This window comes from Onychomys torridus, chromosome 10, assembly GCF_903995425.1.
Source record: "Onychomys torridus chromosome 10, mOncTor1.1, whole genome shotgun sequence".
Classification (NCBI taxonomy): domain Eukaryota; kingdom Metazoa; phylum Chordata; class Mammalia; order Rodentia; family Cricetidae; genus Onychomys; species Onychomys torridus.
In genome coordinates, this window is record NC_050452.1 from 30404019 (window position 1) to 30426991 (window position 22973).

Genomic DNA, 22973 nt, shown 5'->3' on the forward strand with positions numbered 1-22973 from the left:
GTGTGTGTGTGTGTGTGTGTGTGTGCATGTGTGTATATATGAAGTCAGGGAGCTAGGATGGCTGGTGCAGATATATAAGAGAAACCCCAGGATCCTTCCCAGGAAGAGCCTGATAGTAACAGGGAAACAGGGCAGAGAGCATCACCATTTGACTCACTAAATGTGCCAGTGTCTGGAAAACTGAGACACCATCCTATGATTTTTATCTTCTAGGCCACAGCCAGGAAACTAGCCCATTAGTTCCAGAAACCCCAGAGACCCCCAGCCAGGAGCCCCAGGGATTCACCCACCCTATCCCCAGTGGGGTCCCCCCCTCAGCTCAGGGTATTTACTTTCCTGTCAGTAAGGGAGACACCACACCTTATTAAAAGTACAGCAGGACACAGAGGACAGCTAATGGCTAATTTATATGGGACAAATAGCTATTTAATTGCTCTCTAATTACGTGACAATTAGAATTCATGCTGCAGCCATGTCCTTGAGTCCCTATTTATGACCCACGTGGAGAGCAGTTTTTCTGTGCCTGTAGCCATTACAGACTCCACAATGTACAGAGCCGGCAGCACAGCGGCGAGGCATAATTAGCCATGTAACTGCTCTCTTATACCCCAGTAATTACATGGTGGCATTATCTGTGTATTATAATTTATTCATATACCCAATCTTTTGTGCACCAGTCTCCTTTCATGAATAGGCCTGGCCCAGTAGGTGTCAATCAATTATTTTGAGTCCCAGAAGACCATGTGATGGGGATCTGGGCTAACAGACTGTTACTGTTCAGGTGCAAAGGCCCTGAGGTGACGCAGTTGTGAGCATCGAACACCAAGTTCCTTTTGGTTGAGCAGACCCAGCTCTGCAGCGAGACAGCGAGCATAGCATACACAAGACTATTTTCACTACAGCCAGCTCTCTGTTGCTGTGTCAAGGCTCCCCTGCACGTGCCAGCTCTGAGTGGTCCTCTATCCGGCACTCAGGCACAAAGCTACGTGAAGACCGCCTGTCCTTCCCTCTGTCTTCCTGCTGGGCTGTGATATTTTTTCAGTATCAGGACCTTCGGCTGGGCCCAATGTGTCTACTAGCATAACAATATGCAGATGTCCACTGGACCAAACTGGAAGAAAAGCCCCAGGGTTTTTCTTCTGACAAATAAGACAAGACTCCTCTGGAAGGGTTGGGAGGCCGGTGCGCTGTGACACAAAGCGGCAGCAGCAAAGTCACCTTGCTTGTCTCAGTCATGTTCTGTTCAGGTAGATCTAGCATATTCTACCCTGGAGGGTAGCAAACAATCAAAGTACCATGGAAACTTCTAGGAGCACAGAGTCCCACCCTAGACATGCCCTGGCCAGGAAAGACAAGGGCAAGCCTCCAGAGCCCACCTTAGAAAGGAGATGGTCTAAACAGAAGGCCTACCCAAAAGCAGAGGTACAGGTGGTTCACAGCCCCTTGGCAGGTAGGGAGCAGGTAGCTCCAGCCTTCAGCAGCCATGGCCCCTGCTGGTCCTGGCTCTTAACTCAGAAGACACACTTGGCACTTCATTCTGCAGACATGCAGGGCAATGAACCCATGATGTCTTAAGCTACTGAGGCTATGGTGATTTGGTAGGGCAACAGGTCCTTTCCCATAAGAGTTTCCCACCAATGTCCCCACCTTGTCCTCTCTTCTCCAGAGGAGGCCCCTGAAGGGCTGTGGCTTGGCTCTACAGAATTGGGAATGTTGTGGAGTTTCACAGTTTCTTACTGGTGACCCCCTGACCTGCTCAGGAAATGGCAATAAGTGTGGAGAGTCAGCCTCTGCTTCATCTTATTTCTAGAGGTACTAGCTCTTCTTGGCTGCACATCCTTCCTCCATCTTCGGAGACACAACACAGCATCTCCAGTCTCTAACCCCATGCCTGCCTCCCTCCCCTAAGGATCTTGTGGCGACACTGGGGCTCTTAGACAATCTAGGGGAGGTGGTGTCCTTGTCTTAAGATCCTCAACTTGTTCTGGGTTAGCATATAAGGTAAAAATCTGAGGCCCTGGGGATCAGATGTGTACATCTTTGTGGGGAGGGACATCTTTGTGCATAGAAACAGCACAGCTTCCTAGTGGCCTGTGGCAGCATTCCACAGCACACAGAGACCCAGAGGCCCAGCAGGCCCTTAGAGCCAGCCCAGGTACATGGCTAATAGATGAGAAAGGTGGTCAGATAACATCAACTCTGGCTTTATCTCCTCCCCTTATCCTACGGCCCCCATCAGACTGATAGACAAAGAACCATGGAGATGTGGACAGTGCATTTCCCCATGTGGCAACAGATACATGGACGCTGAATGCCTACTCGCCACATATCTGGTGACACTACCCCATCTTTTAACCAGCAATTCTGATCATGGATTACCTGTAGGCAAGAATTCCCTTTGCTTATGAAAAGAATGTGACAATTGTTTCGTTCTGGATGGAGGAGGCAGGGCACGAACGGTACCCAGAGTGGAAGCCCAGACATTGGCCAGAAATAAACAGCCACAAGTGGGTGCTATGTTCTCACATTCAATTTCACCAGGGATATTTTGAAGTCAGTTTGTTCATGGCACACAGTCACTCGCTCAAGGCATCTTTCAAGCACAGGGCTGGGGGCTAGCAGAAATGGCAAAGAGATGGAGCTCCTACTGTGGATGTTTCCCTTTGGTGCAGAGGACAGCTTCAGAGCACCACACAGGCACACCTTTGACGCTAGGCTGTGCACAGGGAAGGGCAGAGGGTCCATGTTGGGGTCCTGAGGTGTTAGGGAAGATAAGTGGACCTTAGAGAGCTGAGGGAGGGAAGTGAGGCCTGAGCAAAGGCTCTGTTAGTGGGCTTACTTCTGCAATCAGTCAGTGGCCGTGGGCACAACTGGCAGCCCTACATGCTAAGGTGGGAAGGTGAGAAGGCTCAGGCTGGAAAACATGAACTTCAAAGCCAGACCAAGAGTTCCAAGCATGTGGCGGGCTGAGATCTGCAAACAGAGGGAGTGCCAGGCTAACCCAGAGGAGGCTGCTGAAGTCATGGGGCAGGATGTGGGATGCTGGGAGCCATGGACTCCGTGCCCTTGTAAGGATGTGGTGTCATCTGTGTAACAAAGGCCTGGAGAAGACCATCTTTCACAGACAGAGGGTCAGATTTGGTTTAGCAGCCTTGGGATTCAGGGACTGGGAAAGCAGACAGAAGCAGAGCCTGGAGCCCCTCCCCCAACTATCCAGGATGCTCTCACCTGCCTGAGGATGCCCAATGTGGAGCCCATTTGCAAATTTTAGCTATTTTTACCAAGCAGAAATCCTTTAAGCTTCATAAGAGGCCTCAACACACAAGGGATAAAAACATTATTTGCTACTGTTTTCTATAGACATGGAAAAGGATGAAATTGAGGCTGCCGCAAACACAGCTTATCAGATGATGTGTCCTGGAGTCCCGTTTCTTGTTTAACAGAAGCTGAACAGAGTTTCATGGGATTAGATATTAGCCATGAAAATGAGGATCAGCAGAGAGAAGAGGGATCAGCATGGGAATGGGGATCAGTACAGGGGACAGGGACCAACATGGGAATGAGGATCCACAGAGGGATAGGCAATAGGAGCAAAGATGAGAATAGAGAATGGGGATCAGCCATAGGTATGGAGATCACCCATGAGAGTGAGGATTAGCATGGGAGCAAGGATGAGCTAGGAATGGGGATTAGCCCCGGAAATGTCATTATCAGGAATCTTCATCTTCACTGAGGCCAGGCAGGAAAGATGCCCTAGTCATGGATGTACAGGATAAAGCTGCTGGCCTTCCAGGCTGTGTGGTATGGTCACCTTGCACACATGGGTCCTCTCAACTGCCTTTAGGCTCAAGGGAAGTAAATTCATTGTCTCCTCTTTTCCCAAAAGGACAGAGCTGTTTATTTACTGGATGCTAAGTCAGCAGGGACTCCCGTTATACAGATATGTAGGATTAAAATAAAGAGGGGTTAGGAGGTAGGAATACCCATGCAAGGACCAGTGAGCCACCCTGGGCTCAGACCCCCTCTTTGGGCATCTGGAGTGACACCCAGACCCTGGAGAAATGTCAGGACAGAGATGCCAGAACCCTACTTAAGACTGCTCTGCCTTCTGTCAGATTGGTGACCAAGGCCAAGTTCTGAACATGTCTAAGCCACTGAGAGAGACCCTAGCAGGCTTCAGTGCACTAAAAGCATGCTCCTCCCTGGCTCTGTAACATGTTGGATCCCTAACCCCAGGGGATGGCATCTGGAGAGTGAGCCTTTGCAAGGCTCTAGGACATGGGAGTGCAGCCACCATGAAAGGGACCAGGGTCCTTCCTTAGGAGAAGAAGCCTAAAGCTGGACATCCCCTTTCCTATGTGAGGACACAGAAGATGGGGCCTGCAACCTCAAGAGGGCTGTCCCCAGAACCTTTCCATGCTGGCATGGGATCTTGGACATGCAACCTTTGGGACATGAAGAAATAGGCTTTGCTGTTTAATTTAGTGAGTCTATGGTACTTGGTGGCAACTTGAACTAACAAAGGTCTGTCCCTGATGACAGTGTCACAGGCCTTCCAGATACATGGGTGGTGTGAAAGTGGCCAGGCTCCAACACAGGGCACCCCAGGCGTACAGTGCAAACTGAGTGTCATCCGAGGCTATGGAGAATGAAGGGTTGGGGCTCCAGAGCACGTGAATACAGATCCACTCATTTCCCAATCCTTGCTGGCCAGGGACCTTAGGCAGCCATCAGTCCCCTACAAGGCTGACAGCCTCTCGAGGATGCCGCTTTGCCTGTGTGTGGCCTCTGTCATTCCTGGATCCTCCTGTAGTCTCAGTACTCCCTGTAGTCCTGAGACACAGACATGTAAGTGTGCTGAGCTCCCCCCCCCCGCTCACACAGTAGGTCCTCCTGGCCTTGGAGTATTGGAGAAAGAAGAGGGTATACTGGAGCATGGGTGGCTGCCCTGGGACCCGGGGCCTTTTCTATTCCATTTCACTCTGGCCATCCTCACTTTGGGGTATGAGGGTCTGTGCATCTTCAGAGAAGGTGGAATTGAGTCTTAGCTGTCTTGGATCAGCTCCCGAGATGAAAGGCCCTGGAGGTGCCTCTGAGAAGCCTGGGCTCTTGGCTTCTTTGGTATCCTAATGGCTTTCAGAGAGAATTAATTCCTGGCACATTAGGCTGGTGTTGCAAGGGGCTCACTGTTTCTGAAACAGAAGCTTTGTATACAGGCAGGACCCACTGAGTCAGTATTCCCTAGGAGAGGAGAGCTGACTGGCTGCAGAAGGAGATCCTGGGCCTTGCCATCTGGCAGGAAAGACGGATGGAACCCCTGCCAGGGTCATGTGCTCTGGCTTCTCCCACCAGCTTTCCCACCATTTTGGAAGGAAAAAGCTCTGCAAGCCTGAACCTTCCTTCTCAGGAAGCAAGTCCAGAGAGGCCAGAGGCCAACAGGGATGATCCAGGGGCTCCAGTTTTGTTCAGAGAGCTGGAGTGTTCAGATCCATGCCAGTCCTGCTCTCTACAGCAGGGGAGCCCTGTTTCCTTTTCGGTGCTAGGGCTGGACAGAACTCAGGATCAAACAGAGAAAGAGCCGTAGAGGCTTGTCCCAGGCTGGTACCCCCAGGGAGCCCACCCAGAAAACAGGCCCAGAAGTGAGCACACACAGCTCTTTCTGCAATCTCCCAAACACTACTAGTTCCATTCTGGGGCCTTCAAGGTACCTCCCCAAAGGTACCTCATTTCAGGGATTGGCACTCCCTCTTTGAAAGGGCATCATCTGAACCAGGGCCCTTTTAGCCATGTCCCTGTCCACCAAGGTCAGACTCACAGGGATCAGAGGCAGTATCATTGGTATTAGGATGGACACTGGCTGAGTGAGTGGATGGATAGATGGAAGGATGGATGAATGGATGGATGGATAGATAGATAGATAGATAGATAGATAGATAGATAGATAGATAGATAGATGCCTCTTCCTGGCTCTTGTTGCCCCTCCAGTCCTATCCTCCAACCAAAGGACTTCCATAAAAACCACATCAATTGCAAGATATCTTCATTCTGTCATACAGAAGCTTCCAGAGTCTGTGGTATTGTCTGTTCTTGAGCCTGACCTCCAAGACATTCAGACTCCGACTATACAATGGGACCTCCATTCTCTGTGTCCTTGCTGGCCACATCCCCACAGAAAGGGGTCCAATCTCCCCATGTGTAGGACAATCCTGGACCCATGAGGAGTGATGCTAGAGTAGATCTGATGGTCTGGCAGTGCCTGCTTCCATCCACCATAGGCTGGAAGAGGGGTGTGGTAGAAGAAGGGCATTGCCCATGTGCAAGGGGGGACCCCAGATCCCAGATGGCAACCTTCATCAGCCCACTAAACTTTGTGAACCCCAGTCTTCTGGATGCAGAGCTGACTATCATTCTGAGGATTGAGATGCCCGGCTTTGTCTGCATCTGAGGCTGCCATGATCAAGCCCTGTCAGACCATGGACCTGCCTCTTTAAGATGCCGGGGGGTGCTAAGAGGCCAGATCTCACATACTAAAGAAATCAGGCCATAACCTCCCTACAGCTCTCTCTCTCTGTCTCTGTCTCTGTCTCTCTCTGTCTCTCTATCTCTCTCTCTGACAGAAAATTAAAAAGCCATGAAGTGCTGTAGTTTTTACAGCTAGTAATTAATGGGCCTATCCAGTACGCTTCTATGTCATACAGGCTTAGCCCCAACTAAATCACATAGTATAAAACTTCCCACCAGCCCCTCAAAACTTAGAAAACTCAGGTATTCCCTGCTGTGGATATGGCTCTGTGTAAATAAAGTTCTGATTGGCCAGTGGCCAGGCAGGAAGCATAGGCAGGACAAGAGATAAGAGAATTCTGGGAAGTAGAAGGCTGGGGGGAGACACTGCCAGCCGCCGCCATGAGAAGCAACATGTAAAGACACTGGTAAGCCACAAGCCATGTGGCAAAGTATAGACTAACAGAAATGGGTTAATTTAAGATAGAAAAAGTAGATAACAAGAAGCCTGCCACAGCCATACAGTTTGTAAGCAATATAAGTTTCTGTGTGTTTACTTGGTTGGGTCTGAGCATCTATGGGCCCTGGTGGGTGAGAGAGATTTGCCCTGACTGTGGGCCAGGCAGGAAAACTCAAACTACAATTCCCTTTGGTTTTTTGTGGGGGGAATCTCTGAAGGCTCTTCTCTGAGCCTCTCCCACTATGGTATCCATGACATCTCCCCACCTCTTTCTCTTATGAGCCATCCCTATGAAGGACATTTTATACCCTTTTCTGTTGTATTTCTTTTCTAACTTCTGTCTCAGGACCTGACAGCAGTTCCCAGGCTGCATCTCTGCCAAGGCAATTTCTCACCTTCCGGATGGAGGAGTAGGGGCATCCACCACATGACCAGGAAAGGGCTGACAAATCACCACAGGCACATGGCCCCCAAGTATGCCATCCAAGAACCCTGCCTTACTGCTGGGGTCTCGAGACTCTGAAGTTAAAACACTGGGACCAAAGAGGACATGTCTGCTCTCATATTGCCTGACTACACGTTTCCCTTGTACACAGGGAATATTCTTGTCAATACACCATGTGCCACACACTCAAGCACCATGCCAGGATGCCTCATGAAGAAGCCATCCCTTCCTTCTCCTTTACCCCTGCCATCCTATCACTCCTCTAGTCTGGGGCACTGTGTCTTAAAATGTGGCCTCTGGCCTCCGATCCAACTTGTGGAATGGGGAATACTGTATCTGAGAGCATGGACAAGCCCTGAGATGGTGGAGACTCCATGCATGGATCAGGAACAGGGGAGATGCTGCAGCTGAGAGCATGGACAAGCCCTGAGATGGTGGAGACTCCATGCATGGATCAGGAACAGGGGAGATGCTGCAGCTGAGAGCATGGACAAGCCCTGAGATGGTGGAGACTCCAGGCATGGATTAGGAACGGGGTGGGGGTGGGTGGGTAATGCTGTAGCTGAGAGCTTTGACAAGCCCTGAGATGGTGGAGACTCCATGCATGGATCAGGAACAGGAACAAGGTGGTGGGGAGGCGCCCTGTGCAGGCTGGCCCGGGAGCCCTGGAGGCAAGGATCTGCTCCCCTGTGGCATCTTGACATAGAGCAACCCACACAGCCTTTTTCCCAGAGAAAATGAAGCATACAACTTGAAAGCTGCTTGAGGTCCCTTCAACACAAACACACAGACACACACAGACACAGACACAGACACAGACACACACACACACACACACACACACACACACACACAGAGAGAGAGAGAGAGAGAGAGAGAGAGAGAGAGAGAGAGAGAGAGAGAGAGAGAGAGCTTTTCATGTTCCTGGTATATGGTGAGGCATATTGAGTTCTGGCTACCAAGCTATGTGTAAGTATGCCACGGCAGGGGCTGTCTTCTATATCATGAAAATATCCAAGTATCATGTGCCAGGTCTGCCAAAGCCCAGTCTAAACATGAACACAGAGTTAAATGGGCATTTCAGATCATTTCTGATCCACAGGGAGTCCGTGGCTCTGCTGGGGACAGATATAAAAGATGGCTGAAGTTTCAGCCCAATGTCAGCCATGCTGAGACCCTGAAAAGATGCACAGTAGGGGCTTGATTCCTTCTGAGTTATGCACACTGACTCAGACCTTTAAAGCACCATGGGCCACTAGCTCCTGTCAGTGCCCATGGTGCTGAGGATTTCAGCTGCCAGTGCTGGGCACTGCACTATGAAGCCACACATCATCATCATTTATGATACACAATAAATGCAGAGAAGAGATAATATCGTGATCCGTCGTGATCTGCATGCAACATCCTGCAAGCAGAAGCTGAGGGCTGGGAAACACAGACCTTGGGATCCAAGTCCTCGAAAAGTCTGTTCTCCCATCTCTCAGGCCTTCTTTCTCTGTGCTACATTCTTGATCAGATGTCAGGCACAGGGCAGATAGTAGGACCCTCAGAAGGACCAACTTCAAAGCAGCGGACAGCACAGCTAGGCGTGTACTTCAGTGTGGGAAGGAAAAAAGACCCACCTACTGCTGGGGCATCTCTGAGTTAAGTCTGCACTGAGATCAGATCTGGACTCCTCAAACCCTTCACACTGTCAGAGACAGCCACCAGGCTGCTGTGCTCTGACTGGATTGGAGTGGCTGGAGGGGCTGGGCTGTCTTGGGTGCTCTCCAAGCACAGAATTAAGCCTGCACTGCCACAGCCATGGAGCCTGAGCGGATCTTAGATTACGCACTGCTCTGGCCCATACCGGAGAAGAGAGGAGAGGAGAACCTGGATTGCCAAGAGGGCTCTGTGAGCTGGGCAGGGAGGCTTATGCTGGGGTGGAGCAGGAACAAGGCCAGAGAGGGGCTCAGCACTGTGGACTCACCATAGCTTAGGGGAAGATCTGCAGAGAAGAAAGACAGACTAGCAAAGAAGACAGCAGCGTGGGGGAGAGCCAGTAACATCAGCGGGCAGGCCCATACACGCAGATCAGCAAGAACAGCATAGAGTTCAAAAGGAATTCACAGGCAGGGGCTGGGATGACAATTAGTAGAGCTGGAGGATCCCTTGTGATATCATCCCAGGAGATCCACAGAACTGAGATCCACAGTAGCTGTCAGTGGCTAACGTGGAGTTCTGGATCTGGACCTTGGCACAGGTCTCCTCCTGCTGTTTGGGGTCCTCTGGGGTTGAAGTTTGATGGACAGCTGGAGCACTCCTGACCCACTTGTGTGGACTCACGGACGTTTCTTGACCTACCTGGCCTTCTCCCTCTCCCCTGTAAAACATAAGACTGTAGGAGCCCTCACTCTGGGGGTCTGCCAGGGCACACGTGTGCAAGGTACCACACAGCAGCCTGCTTGGCAATAGAGTCCTAGGGGACACTACCTTCCCTGGCACCACTGGCTCACCTACAACATGCGGGTACTGGCTCTTGGTGCTGCAGGCAGCTTCCCAGATGCAGGGCTATGGTTTGATCCATGTGTCCCCAACCTTGCAATGCTGGCAGGTGGCTTCTCATGAGCCTCAGAGGGAGACGGGGGGGCGGGGGCGCGAGTGAATAAAGATTCATGCGCTCTGGCCCCAAACCACAGGAAGGGCCTCCTCAGTGGGGTGGAGGGGGGACCCAGGAATCAGCATTCTCCTAGACCATTCATTCAGTAAGGGTTTTCTTGGTGACAATGTATGTGTGAGATTTTAGCATTCAGTTCAACATAGATGCCTTGTCTAAGATGACAATCCACATGAATTTTTAATGCAAAACATGATACTTAAAAAACGGTTTCTCACTAGGCATCCCCTCCAGACCAGACCTTCACACCTCTCCATGCTCTAGCACTCTGGGGGACCATTCAACAATGCATTTGCCACCTAAAGCCAGTGTGGGAACCATGGCAGCTTGGAAGGGGAAGTCACAGGCCAGAGTTATGTCTGAGGTGGCAGAAAGCCATGCTTGGGGCCACACTCTGATTATACTGCAGGCAAGACAAAATCAAAGAGAGCTCATTCTGAAGATAGCTCACAAAGTGGTCTCTTAAGAAGCCAAAAAGAGCTGCTCAGTCTGTAATTGTTACTAAATGGTCTCCTAATTGGAGCCTCACTTTCCGGCAAAGCTATCCATTACCCTACACCAGGCAGCAGCTCACACAGGTGCCCTGCAAGAGAGGACCTTACCACCCCACATCACAGTCCATATAGGGACAGGGAGCACACGGGACATTCACTTTAGTTCTTTTCTTAGTCTTTTTTTGGGGGAGGTTTTGAGGGGGGGTTCAAAACAGGGTTTCTCTGTGTAGCTTTGCGCCTATCCTGGATCTCATTCTGTAAACCAGGCTGGCCTCAAACTCACAAAGATCCACCTGGCTCTGCCTCCCGAGTGCTGGGATTAAAGGTGTGTGCCACCACCGCCCGGCTTCTTAATCATCTTACAGACGTGTTGCATGAGCTCCAGGTTATCAGGCCCCATTGGGCTCTCAAAGGTTACAGAAGGTTCTAGTTATCCATGCAGCTTCCTATCTATACACAGCAAAGGATGGGGTCCCAGTAGGTCCTCAGCCTGTATCTGGCCTGGGCAAAGTGTTTTGTCCCTAGCAACGGGGCCCAGTCCAGTGTACAGTCTGATCTTTGCCTTCTATGACTGCCTGGAGCCTGACAAGGAGGAGCATGGAGACCCAGCTGCCTCCTGCAGAAGACATAGATGGCCAAGGAGTGGACAGAGCCAAGCTGGGATTGCTTCTCCAGTGAGTGTTCTGCCCATGTTCTGGGAGGAGGCCAGCAGAGGCCAAGCTAACAGAACTGATGGGGCTTTATTCAGCCGTCACTTTAGGCTCCTCACATATGGGGAAAACGAGGCCCAGAGTGGAATCAGGGTATGCCAGATGGCACAAGCCAACAGCCAGCAAACTGAGCCTGGAACATGGCAAAGACCTGCCATTTTCCTGCCCCTGGCAAATAGACCTGAACTGAACTGGGCTGGGCTGAGTTGGCATGGATGCAGGGAGCCCAGTGAACCTGGAAGGGTTCAAACCACACCTTTCTAGCAGGGCTGATTTTTGTGCCCTTTTGAAACTGCAAACGCCTCACTGCCCCATCTCCCATCTCAGAGGACTGCAGAAGAAGCCAGGAATCCTGAATGGGAACCAGCCTGCACAAAAGGTCTTTTCCAGAACCCTCTACTGAGCCCATATTCCATTACCCATTGCAGCTTTCTATTGTACAGGCTGTCACTGAGGCTCAGAGGGTCCAAGGGTGTGGTCCCAGTCCAAGAAGGAATCTTAGGCCTGACCTCACTGCTTCCTGCCCAACCTCCCTGAGAATCTTTCCCTACCCTCACAGCATCTGAGACTCTCTTGGTTCTTACTGCCTCAGCTGCCCTGCTTCTCCTTCCACACATGGACACAGCCTGCAGGCTGCCCTGTAGGTACCTGACCATCCTGGGCTCCAGCGCAGGGATGGCTGGACACATATGACTTGGGAGTTGCTCTAAGCAATGGGAACATGGCTCTGTTTACTGAGTCTGGCCTTCGGCAACTACTTTCAATGATCACTTCTGTCTTGTGTGTGCGCACACACACCATCACAGCCACAGAAGGAAGGACCCATGGAGGCAGGGAGGTCAAAGGTCTTCCCTGCTCCTTCCATGCACTCAGGGTTCCCTGCAGGTAGAGGCCCTCACAGCTTCTCTGAGCATGGACAACGTCCCACCTCCTTAGTTTAGACTCCCAAGAAGGTGGTTTCAGACCCAGGCCTCCTACCAGGAGGTAGGTGATGGGGTAACTCTCCCCTGTGATATGTGATAGCAAGGCCTCACTGCTTGGACGGCTGTGGATGGAGTGCCATTGCCTGTATGAGGCATGAGGGAGGGCTCTGGGAAGAGGCAGGGGAAGCTAAAACCAACCCACCCTTCTCCTCTCTACCTGCCGAAGCCCCAAGGCAAGGGTTCCCTGGTCTGCAGTAGCCCTCCCTCCTCTGTTCCCATTCTGTCCAGGAGGAAGCTTTCATGGCAGCAGAACTCAAGGAGAGGAAGATACAAAACCAGACGACCTGATCTAGCAGACAAGATGGCATCCCATTAAAAAGCAGTGGAGGGGCCTGGAGTCAAGAGCACTGGCTGCTCTTGCAGAAGAAGATCAGAGTTCAGTTCTAAGAACTCAGGCGGCGGCTCCTAACCACCTATAACTCCAGTCCCAAGGGATCTGATGTCATCTTCTGGCCTTCTTGGGTAGCAGGTATACACACGGTACACATACATACATGCAGGCAAAAACTTGTGGACAGAAACAACAATCAAAACTGGATCTTCCCCAAAGCAGCAGCTGAGTTCTGCTGCAGTGCAGTGAGGGCTCTGCAGGCTCCTGTCCTCCCACATGACTGACCTTCACTGGGACCTGCTCAGGTCAGGCTCCACTGTCTCTCTGAGACCCTGAGCCTTCCCCAGCACTACAGCCACCAGAGTGCATGGTGCGTTCCCACAGTCGTACCATCCTGTGTTTCTGCACCCTCTGTGGGGTGCTCAAACACGGGCCCCAGGTTCTAACAGGGATGCACCTCTGAAACTGGCCCTTGGTAGAATTGCTGTTTACCACCCCGCTTTTGTCTGGCATCGAACAAACCAAAAGAAAGCCATGGCTACATGATTAACAGGTTACATTCTAAGTGACATTTCTTTCGATTTTTAGAATCTAAAACATCTGATGACCTGCAGGAGTATGTGACCTTCTTACTCCTTACTTCTGTGCATCCTCTAACACAAAGCACACAAGCACCCCAGGAGGCCAGGGTTGATGATGAAGTCCGGTCAGAATGTGTGGAGGGGGGCACTGGGAGTAGGGGCAGCATGCTGGAGACAGGATGGGTGAAGGCACCACCCAGTGTGTAGTCTTCATGCCTATTGCCCCATGCCTTTCTCCCCGTCCCTGTAAAAGCTGGCTCATACATGTGAGTCCCCCAACATGAAAATCTGAGGATGCAAGCACCCTGTCTTCTCAAGGCAAGGCCTTCAGTAAACTCCATTTCTATCCCGTCTCATCTTGTGAGCATTGGCCTTCAAGCTATGATGCACCTCTGGGGGGGCCCTTGGCGAATTGCTGTTTCCCACCCCCCTTTTGTCGGGCATCAAACAAACCAAAAGAAAGCCATGGCTACGTGATGAATAGGTCACATTCTAAGTGACATTTCCTTAGTTTTTAGTAACGAGCTGCTTGGATTTCTCTTTTGTCACTACCCAAGTACCTCTAGGACCCAGGTACTGATCTGGTAGGGAGCACTACACAGGGCTCACTCAAGTCTCTGTGTGAGATGTGGGCTACATCCCATCTTCCTACAGGGAAACCAAAGCACAAAGAAGTGAACCAGGATTTGAACTCTGTTCTGCCTGAGTCCCCTCCTGTGACCTCGGACTGCTTCTCTAGATTGAGCCAGCCCAGGGTGCTGACTTGATGCTGGGGTCTCTAGGTGGGCCAAGATACAGCCACACATCTGCAGGAGGGGTCTTCCATGGTCTTCCCTCTTCTACATCTAGACAGGAAGCGAGAACCGGAAGCCAAGAGACAGCGAGCAATGCCCTGACATGGAACCAACCCAACCCTGGAGAGATGATGCCCTAGAGAAGGGCCTCAGAACTGCTGCCAGGACTCTGAGCCAGATGGAGCTGATTCAGCCGCCAGCTCTGCTGACTCTCCTTTCAGCTCGCCTGCTGGAGGTTGCCTCCAGGACAGGAGAAGATGGATGTGCCCCAGATAAGCAGGCAGGCTCTCCTCCAAAGGCCCAGCTGATGGCTTCAAATACACTCATCAAAATGAGACAAAGCAACAGGAGCTGAGGGCCAAATGCCTCACACCAGACCACTCTCCTGGAGCAGAACCAGTCAGTGGTCCATGGAGAGCCAGATCCCAAGGCTTGGCCACCCTGGGCTGGTATGTACGTACCTTTCTCTTGTTGGCTGGGCTGATATAGAAGTTGTCGATGACCGTGGTGACACCAGGCTGGAGAGTAAGCTTGGTGTAGGTTGTCCCAAAATCTGAGGACCTATGGGAACGGAAAGACAGCTGTCAACACACGTCCTCTGGGGGTAGACTTTCCAGCACCATCGTATGCCAGCACTGGCAGAGCTGAGATCCCCAGTATTTTCTTTCCCATCCTCCCACGGGAAGCATGTCCCCACCCCAAGTGCAAGTGAGGAGCCTGAGTTCCCTCGCAGATAGCAGGTTTGCTCAGGTCTAAAGGCCAGGTCTGGAGTGAGGACCAAGTCAGAACTTTTAGGGTGGGGGGTAGGGGGTTGAGACAAGGTTTCTCTGTCTGTCAAGCCCTGGCTGTCCTAGAACTCACTCTATAGACCAGGCTGGCCTTGAACTCAGAGTTCCACTTGCCTCTGCCTCCCTCCCGAGTGCTGGGATTAAAGGTGTGTACCACCGCTGCCCCACTCAGAAGTCAGAATTTCTTGATCCTTCTGTCCCTGTGATGCTTCACAAAACCCTGAAGATCTGTGCCATTTTGTCCATCTCATAGATGAGCACCAAGGGGACGAGTGTCCTGCATGAAGGACCACTCAGCTAACAAGCAGAAGACTCAGGGTTCAAACGCTGGCCCATCTGATGCCAGGTCACAGCCCACTCAGTATGGCCACTGACTGAGCTGAGGCCCTACTGCTCCCTTCCACTCATCCATTGCCTGCTCTGAATGCTCAGCTCTACCAGGAACATCCAGGCTCAGGATGACCCCTGCCTTGAGCACAGGACCACAGGATAGCAGGGACAAGCTTGGTACCTGCTGGGAATCAGACCCCAGGATCTGTGCCAACAGGAGCTGGCCCAGTGAGCTCATCATGGGAGAACAGGCCAATAACTCCATACCACCATTAAGTCCATTAAGTCCCCCCCACCCCCACCCCTTCCCTCATCCCTGGATCTTCAGGTTACAGGAAGATGGCCATGTTTACGGTCACTGGGCTTGGTGGCCACAGGCCCCTAATGTCCTTTGCAAACCTCAGGGTCACAAAGTCCCTTTGACCAAGACAAGAGACAGCCCACTCCCCCTCCTCTGGCTCTCATGATTACCCAGAAGGGGTGGGGTCCCCGGGGACCATCTGGAGCCTGGCTTCTTCAGGCCTCCCTAGGAGGACTGGAACAAGAGAACCAAGATGACACCATGCGCCTGCTGTCTAATCAAGGCACATTTGCTCTCCAAACCGTAGAGAATTGATTTTCATTGGGAAGGGGGAAGTGAGAGGCCCCATTAGCAGAAATCGATCCACAGGGCCCAGAGCCCTGTAGAAACAATGGTTGTTTATAAGCTCAGAGCCCACAGCCTAATGCAGCTGGATCTTCCCTGGCTGCCCTTTCCAAGACCTGATCCTGTCCCCCACCCTCCCTCCTGCTACCCACTGCCTCAGCCTCTGTCCACCCACCCCAGCCTCCTCTCCATTCTCTTCACTACAGGAGCTGCCCCAGACTGGGAACTCCAGGGCACCTGTGGGTGTGGGATAGCCATGGAGAGGAGCACCGAGCAACCACGGCTGTGCTCCAGGACACCTGTCAAGGGAGGAAGCAGGCGCATGCTAAAGAAGGCAGCAAAATGTAACCACACCGGAAGAGGAATAGCAAGGCAGGGACCAGGGAGACCCAGGAGGGGTGGGATCACTGGGTCATAGACAGGCAGGGACAGAGTGACACACACACACACACACACACACACACACACACACACACACACACGGACCTGAAGGAAGAAGGGAGAGACTGTGTCTGCCAGGGGAAGGCACCTGCCCCTGGTTGGCCACTATTTTTTGAAAACATGTCAGCCAAGAACATGAGTGAAATGTAGATCACACAGATGTCACTAGGAGAAGACAAGGCCACACTGGAGGGGTCATATGAAGACAAAGGCAACTGATGGAGGGAATGGAAACAGATTCCCATTACCTCCCCCAAAGAACTAGTCCCAAGATGCCACATTTTCTCAGGGTGGGGACTTCCACAAGAGTGGAGGGGTCCTTTTCGGCTCCTTAACATCATGCAGCAGCCACAGGACACAGATATGGCATTGCAAAGAGAGAGGGGAGCAAAGCAGAGACACACATATAAGAGAGGGAAATATTGACAGACAGGCAGGCAAGCAGACAGACAGACAGAAGGGGGTCACAGGGGGAGAGAAAGAGACTGAGACAGAGAGAAAAGAGGAGACACTTATTGAGACAGACTGGGGAGGGACAGACAGACAGATGGGGCAGAGATACACTGAGACAGAGATAGAGGAGAGGTTGGAAGAGTCAGACAGAAAAATGAAGAGTTGGATGAGGAAGACGAGGCAGCACCTGCAGGTCCAGGGGACTCTGGGAAATGCTGAGGGCGTGTTAACGAGGACGCCCACAGTCCCCAGCTGCCCCTCAGAGCCCAGCTACCTTGCACCTCACCTACCGCAGCCTGACTGGCTGACTCCCCCAAGCCTCACATTCCATCCAGCAACTCCCTGCCCCTAGCCAGGCCCTGCCTGCCCAGGTGCCTTGAGGCGCTCCTGGGCAGGGTAAAGGCTCAGAGTTGGGGGAGGGGGCATAATGCAGCAGGCAGCCTTCCTCAGGAGGGCGTGCCTGTCCTGTGACTGCTGTAAGACGCTCTCACCTCACAGTACTTAAAGACAGCAGTCTCAGGAAGTTCAGAGAAGTCAGAAATGGGGCTTCTGGGGGCTAAAATAGAGGTGTTGGTCTCTTTTGGAGACTGAGAGACAGTCTATGTCCTTGCCCACTAGAGCAGTGATTCTCAACTTGTGGGTCGTGACCCCTTTGGGTGTTGCATATCAGATATTTACATTACGATTCATAAGAGTAGCAAAACAGTTATGAAGTTGTAATAAAGTAATTTTATGGTTGGGGGATCACCCCAACATGAGGAACTGCATTAAAGGGTCGAAGCATTAGGAAGGTTGGGAACCCCTGAAGGCTCCTGCCAGTGCAGGGCTGTGGCCTGCCTCTATCTTTGAAACCCGTCCCCAGGGTCTGCATCTATCCCGACATCAACCACTTCTGAACAAAATTCTTCCTCTGCTGGTCCCCACAATTACCCAGGACTCAAAGGACAATCTCAAGGACCACTCCCAGGAATTCTCAGTCTCACATGCCAAGTCCCTTCCACTAAGTGAGGAAGCATTTGTGCAGGTTCCAGGATTAGGATGGGACCATCTGAGTAACACCATCTTGTTGTTACAAAGTGGGCATTTGAGCTGGGTCTGGAGTATGTGTAGGAGTCCAATAGGTACAGTACACGGCAGCTGATGGGGAGGAGTGGGCTCTGGGGAACAGCCAGGTCTGGGGCAACAAGAGTGGAATGGGGAGGGGTAGTGAGGGCTGGATCCACTTCGCAGTGCAACAGCCGCTGGCCACTTGAGGCCACAGCACTTGGACTGTGGTCCATCTGGCCAAAAGGCATAAAAACTTTGAAACACTGATTTCAAAGGCCCGGGGCCCAGAAAGAATGTAAAATACCTCATTGTCAGTTTTATGTAGATTACATATTGACATACTAATATTCTGGATATATTGAGTTAATTAAAATCATTACTAAAATTAATTTTACCTGTTCCTAGTCTTAGTTAATAGACTTCATTTTATTGCAGCTTTGAGATCACCACAAAACTGTGCGGTAAGCTCAATTTGCCCATGCCCCTGGCTTCATACACAGCCCCTCTCTGCCACTGTCCTCCCTGCCTCAGGATGAGCCAACATACACACCACTGTCCCAGAGCCCATGGTTCTGATGAGGGCCTGCTGGCCCAACACACTGAACATGACAGACATTCACTACTGCAGCATGAATGGAATCCCTCCATTGCCATAAGCACCCTCCGGCTTCAGCCTGCTCCCCACCTGACCTCCAGCCCTGGGCAGCCCTGATCTTTTCCTTATTGCCAGTTTTTGCATCTTCTAGCATATTCTGTGGCTAGAGTCCCTCCTCAGGGGCCTTCCTTCTTTCTCTCATATACTTAGGCTTGCTCTACATCATTGTCACTACTGTCCCTTTCTCTTTGTTCTGTGACCACCGGACCTTCTGCACAACTCACATGGCTCCTATTCCTAACATGCTGGGTCAGGATTTCATGTCTGAATACATGAGACATCAAGAGTGCCTCTGTCCCAGCGGGCCAGCCGAGTGGCCATGTGGGGTCCTCTAGAGGGTGCCTGGCAGCAGCATGCACCACACAGGTTCGTTATTGCCACTGTGTTGCTGCATCAGGAGAACCACTGAGACTACAAGTGGAGTCAGGAGTTCAGACTGTGGGGACAGGACCCATCCTCAGGAGGGACAGTCGGACGGTGACTTGAACCGGACACAGCATTGGAATATGGGAAGAGATGGGGGGGCACGATGTGACATGGAATCCAAGTGACAGTGCTCGGGAAGGTGTCTCTCAAGAAGGTTGAGCTGGGAGTCAGGACAGCCCTTGCTGTGGACAGGGTCAGGCTGGAGATGGGATCAAGCTGGGATTGATGCTCAAGCTGGGAGTGATGCTGGACTCCATGCCGCCTCCTTCTGGTCCCTCCTTCACCTTCTCCTTACTCCTCTACACTCTGGGCTCAGGCCCTGCCGCTCTGAGCTGCTGGGGCCCTGGGCTACCAACTCAGGAGTCAGCACCACTCTCCTCCTCCCAGACACTAAGGATTGGGGTCAGCAGCCTCCGAGGTCCCCATCAGTGCAAAAGCTGTGACCAATGTCTTCAACCTGCAGGCACCCCACCCCTTTCAGTAACTGTCATCTAGCTCTAGCCCTGAATCTCTAGTAGAGGCACCAGTTGAATGGGTCCCCCATAAGATGGGTTACGGGGGAACTCAGCCTGGATGTGCCTTTCCAGTGGGCAGTCATATCCATGCCCAAGGACATCTGCTTCTTAAGCAAACAGACACACCCAACCATGGTGACAGATGTTCAAGCGACATTCACTACAAGAAGTTCAAGGGGCCAATGGTAGTAACTCAGATGACCTTGGCCTTGATTCCTTTCACTGTCCCAGAAGAAGATAAAACATGAGCACCCGTTCTTTGGAACACTCTGGTTCCTGTTAGGGATGGGGCTGCTGGGGCAGAGGTCATCTTAAGAGATGGAGGACCCTGCTGCCCCTTTGCAGGGCAGGAAGCCTCATCCAGGAAAGGCTGGCCTGGCTCTCACTTGATCTGTGGGAGACACATGATTCTCTGGAACAGGGGAGTAGCCGGAGCCACTTGTCAGTTGCACCTCATTGTCAGAAGGTGGAGAAGATGACACTGAAGGGGACAGGGACTGTCTGTCACATGTTCCCAGGAAGAGAACACAGCAGCCTCACTGGTGTCTCACAGCTGTGTTTTTAATCCCAGTGTTTCTCTCCAAAGAACAAAACCAAGCTATCTAAACCAAACATCCACCGAGTTCACGTAGCCCAGGATGACCCAGATTTGTTGTGTAGCAGAGAGTAGCTTTGAACTCCTGACCCTCCCAAGTTCTGGGGATTACAAGTCAGTGTCACGACAGCAAGTCTGAGTATTGTATATTTTCAAAGCTACACAAACGGCAGGACTCAAGCAGCTCGGGTTATTCCAGCTCTGGGAAGTAGGAAAAGGGGGTAGGAAGAAAAGTGAGGCTGGACAGGGTGAGAGGGAGGATGGATTAGGTTCTCCGGGAGGCCTCAAAACCACCCCAGACTGGGGGACTTCAACATCAGCAATCACACACGCACAGCTCCAGATCCCAAGTCCAAGGGCTCAGAACCTCCAGCTCCTGGAGGGTCCAGGGCTCCTTGGCTTGCAGCTGTATCATTCTAGTACCTACTTCTGTCTTCACCTGAGATTTGGACCCTAAGCCCAGAGCTACAGTAAGACCCTGTGTTAGTAAGGCTATATTATGGGGTTCTGGGCAGACATGGGCTTGGAGCATGTTTGACAGGGAAGCTCAGAATCTGCAGAATGTGGAGCTCCTTGCTGGGACCACTGAAGGGCCCAGAGAACCTGCAGGAACAGGGCAGTGTCGCCTCTGAGAGGAACACTTGGAGACTGTCCAGGGCCTGGGTGACAGGAGCTCCTCCAACCCTTTCCCCATGCTGGTTGAGGGTCTGCTGACGGCAGCCAGGGGTCAGCGGTGATACAGAATGCTTCAGCTGCCATCTGGGCATCGACATGGAGAGCAAAGGCCACAGGCCACAGCATGAGTGGCACTGGGCTGGGCTTAGCCTCTGTCCCAGGCCAGGGTGGGCTGGAGAGAAGGAAGGAATGCCACATGGAGCTCTGTCCACATGGAGCTCAGCTTATCTGCTTGCTGGAACTGTCTCTTAGGGAACCGTGAATGCAAGCAAAGAAAGGGAATGATATTCATAACCTCAGATAAGTCTGGAAACTAGATGACAAGCTGCCTCAGTGCCCAGCAAGCAGTCTGGGCAGGTCAGTGGCAGAAGCCTTTGGCCAGCACTGGGCCTAAGGCTCTATCCTCCAAAGGCTGCCAGATCCAGTGATGGTGAGGTCACCATGAACCTCTAAAGGTCCAGCAGCCAAGCCCACTAATGACAATGCTTGTCAGGCTCCTTTGGTGGTGTCCTCAGTGCCAGACCTGGAGGCTGTGTGTCCTTAGGCTAGCAAGCTTCCTTCTCTGGTCAAGCTTGCCATTGCAAAAGGGCAGGGGTGGTGGTGGTGGTGGTGGCTGGATTTATGTCTATGCACCGGCCTTGACACTAAGTGGGTCTGGTCCCTAAGGAAGGGTGTGAAGGAGCAAGGAGGGGAAAGGAGGGGAGAGGAGGGGACACTAGTACTCACAAAGTACCTCCTTCCCCACAACAGGGCACACCCTTAGGTGACTTCCTTGCTTTCAGTATCCAAACTATCCAATGTTTTATGTCCCCTCCCCCCGTTTTCAACAGTACTGAGACCATTCTAATCTTCATCTGCTCAAATTAAAAATGAAAAACTCAGAGTCTAAAACCGGGCAAGTAGAAACACGGAAGGCGAGCACAGTTGGAAAATTGCTATTTGTGAATCGGCTGCTTAATTGCTGAGTGTTTGCACACATTCTCTTTTTAAAAATGATTTCATTAAGCCATTTTCATATTCTATAATTATTTTACTGGTGGGGCACACTCTCCCCTCCCTCCCACAATGAGTCCTTGCTTTCACACTCGGCTCCCATTGCTAACTTGAAAATCACACACAGGTATGAGAAAGGCACACTTGCTCCAGACAGGTGTCCTCTGACCCTCCCAGTGAGGCCACTGACACTTGTGTGGGACATGGAGCCTATGTGTGTGGAGAGAATCCAGGACAGATGTTCATGCTTGTCCTAAAAATAGAGCATGGGTGCAGAGGCAGCATCCAAGAGAAGCCAATGGTGCCTAGGGTCTCCTGCTGCCAATCAATGGACTGCCCTCTGCCTTTAGCAAAGTGCCTGTGGCTTCATGCACCTTATGCTCCATGATAATCAGGAGTCTGCATGTGACAGCCTGCAGGGCACCTCCAGGCAACCCCCTCACCACTCTGGAGACAAGCTCCAACACCTGCACTTCGTATACAGGGAAACAGAGGCCGAGTAGGGGAGATATGGGAACCTACCACCAAGCACAGACTTAAACCTGCTCTCCAAGCAGAGGTAATGGATATTGGAGATGCGATTCCTGGAGTAGCTGGTTCTGAGATTTGGTCCCGCTCCAAAGGACAGGAAGTCTGCTGTGACATTAGGAACAGGTGCCGTGTTGACAGTCACACACACCACTGGCTGCTCAGAGGCCTGTAAGTTCTATAGAACCTGCCAAGAGGGAACCTTGATTCCCACTGCCCTGATATCCTAATCAGCCCTCCCAGGATTGGGGTTGGGGGCAGGGAGTCACTACTATACAGGACATCTTAAAGGCAATGGTGTCACTCAGAAAAATTCTGGAATGTGTCTTGAGAGATGAGAGACTGAGTATGAAATGAGGAACAGCACATTGGCTAGTGAGGTGGGATGCAGGAAGGGGCACAGGAATAATGGGACCAGGCAGGTCATCAAACATAATTTTCTGCTGTGGCCCCACAAACCTAATCATAAATTGAAAATATTGCAGGTAAAAAATTCAAATATACAACAGCCTGCTGAATAACCGGGAATATGTGAGCTGAGCCCAGTCTATTTCAAGTATGCACAGCACCCTCCTGCTAACTTTTGGTGGCAAAATCATCTACATAGCCCACACTATAAGGACGTGTTGACTGTTTTATATATCTCATTGAGTACATTGATTCAGAAAATACTGGCAGCCCAACCCTGCAGACTATATGTTTCCTCTCTCTGCTACCCAGCCTCATCAGAGAGGCTCCTACATATGGCCAGCCTGGGAAAGATCAAAGCTTGCAGCGTGGTTTCCACTGAATGCCTCTGGCTTTTGCAACATCATGAAATAAAAACCAAGCCAAACCAAAACAATAACAAAAAAGTTCACTGGACTCTCCTGATGCGAAGGGCATCTGTAGTCTGAGGGAGAGAACACAGCCTCCCTCCCTGCCCC

General features: G+C 51.6%; 1 protein-coding gene across 2 annotated transcripts in view; it reads right to left on the reverse strand.

Moving 5' to 3' along the window:
• Positions 1-22973, reverse strand: part of Sorcs2 (sortilin related VPS10 domain containing receptor 2) — a 379471-nt gene that overhangs the window by 134650 nt on the left and 221848 nt on the right. For both annotated transcript variants that reach the window (XM_036200422.1, XM_036200421.1), the window contains exon 3: positions 14417-14516. In XM_036200422.1, coding sequence (XP_036056315.1) covers positions 14417-14516 — 100 coding nt within the window. The remainder of the gene's footprint in view (positions 1-14416; positions 14517-22973) is intronic.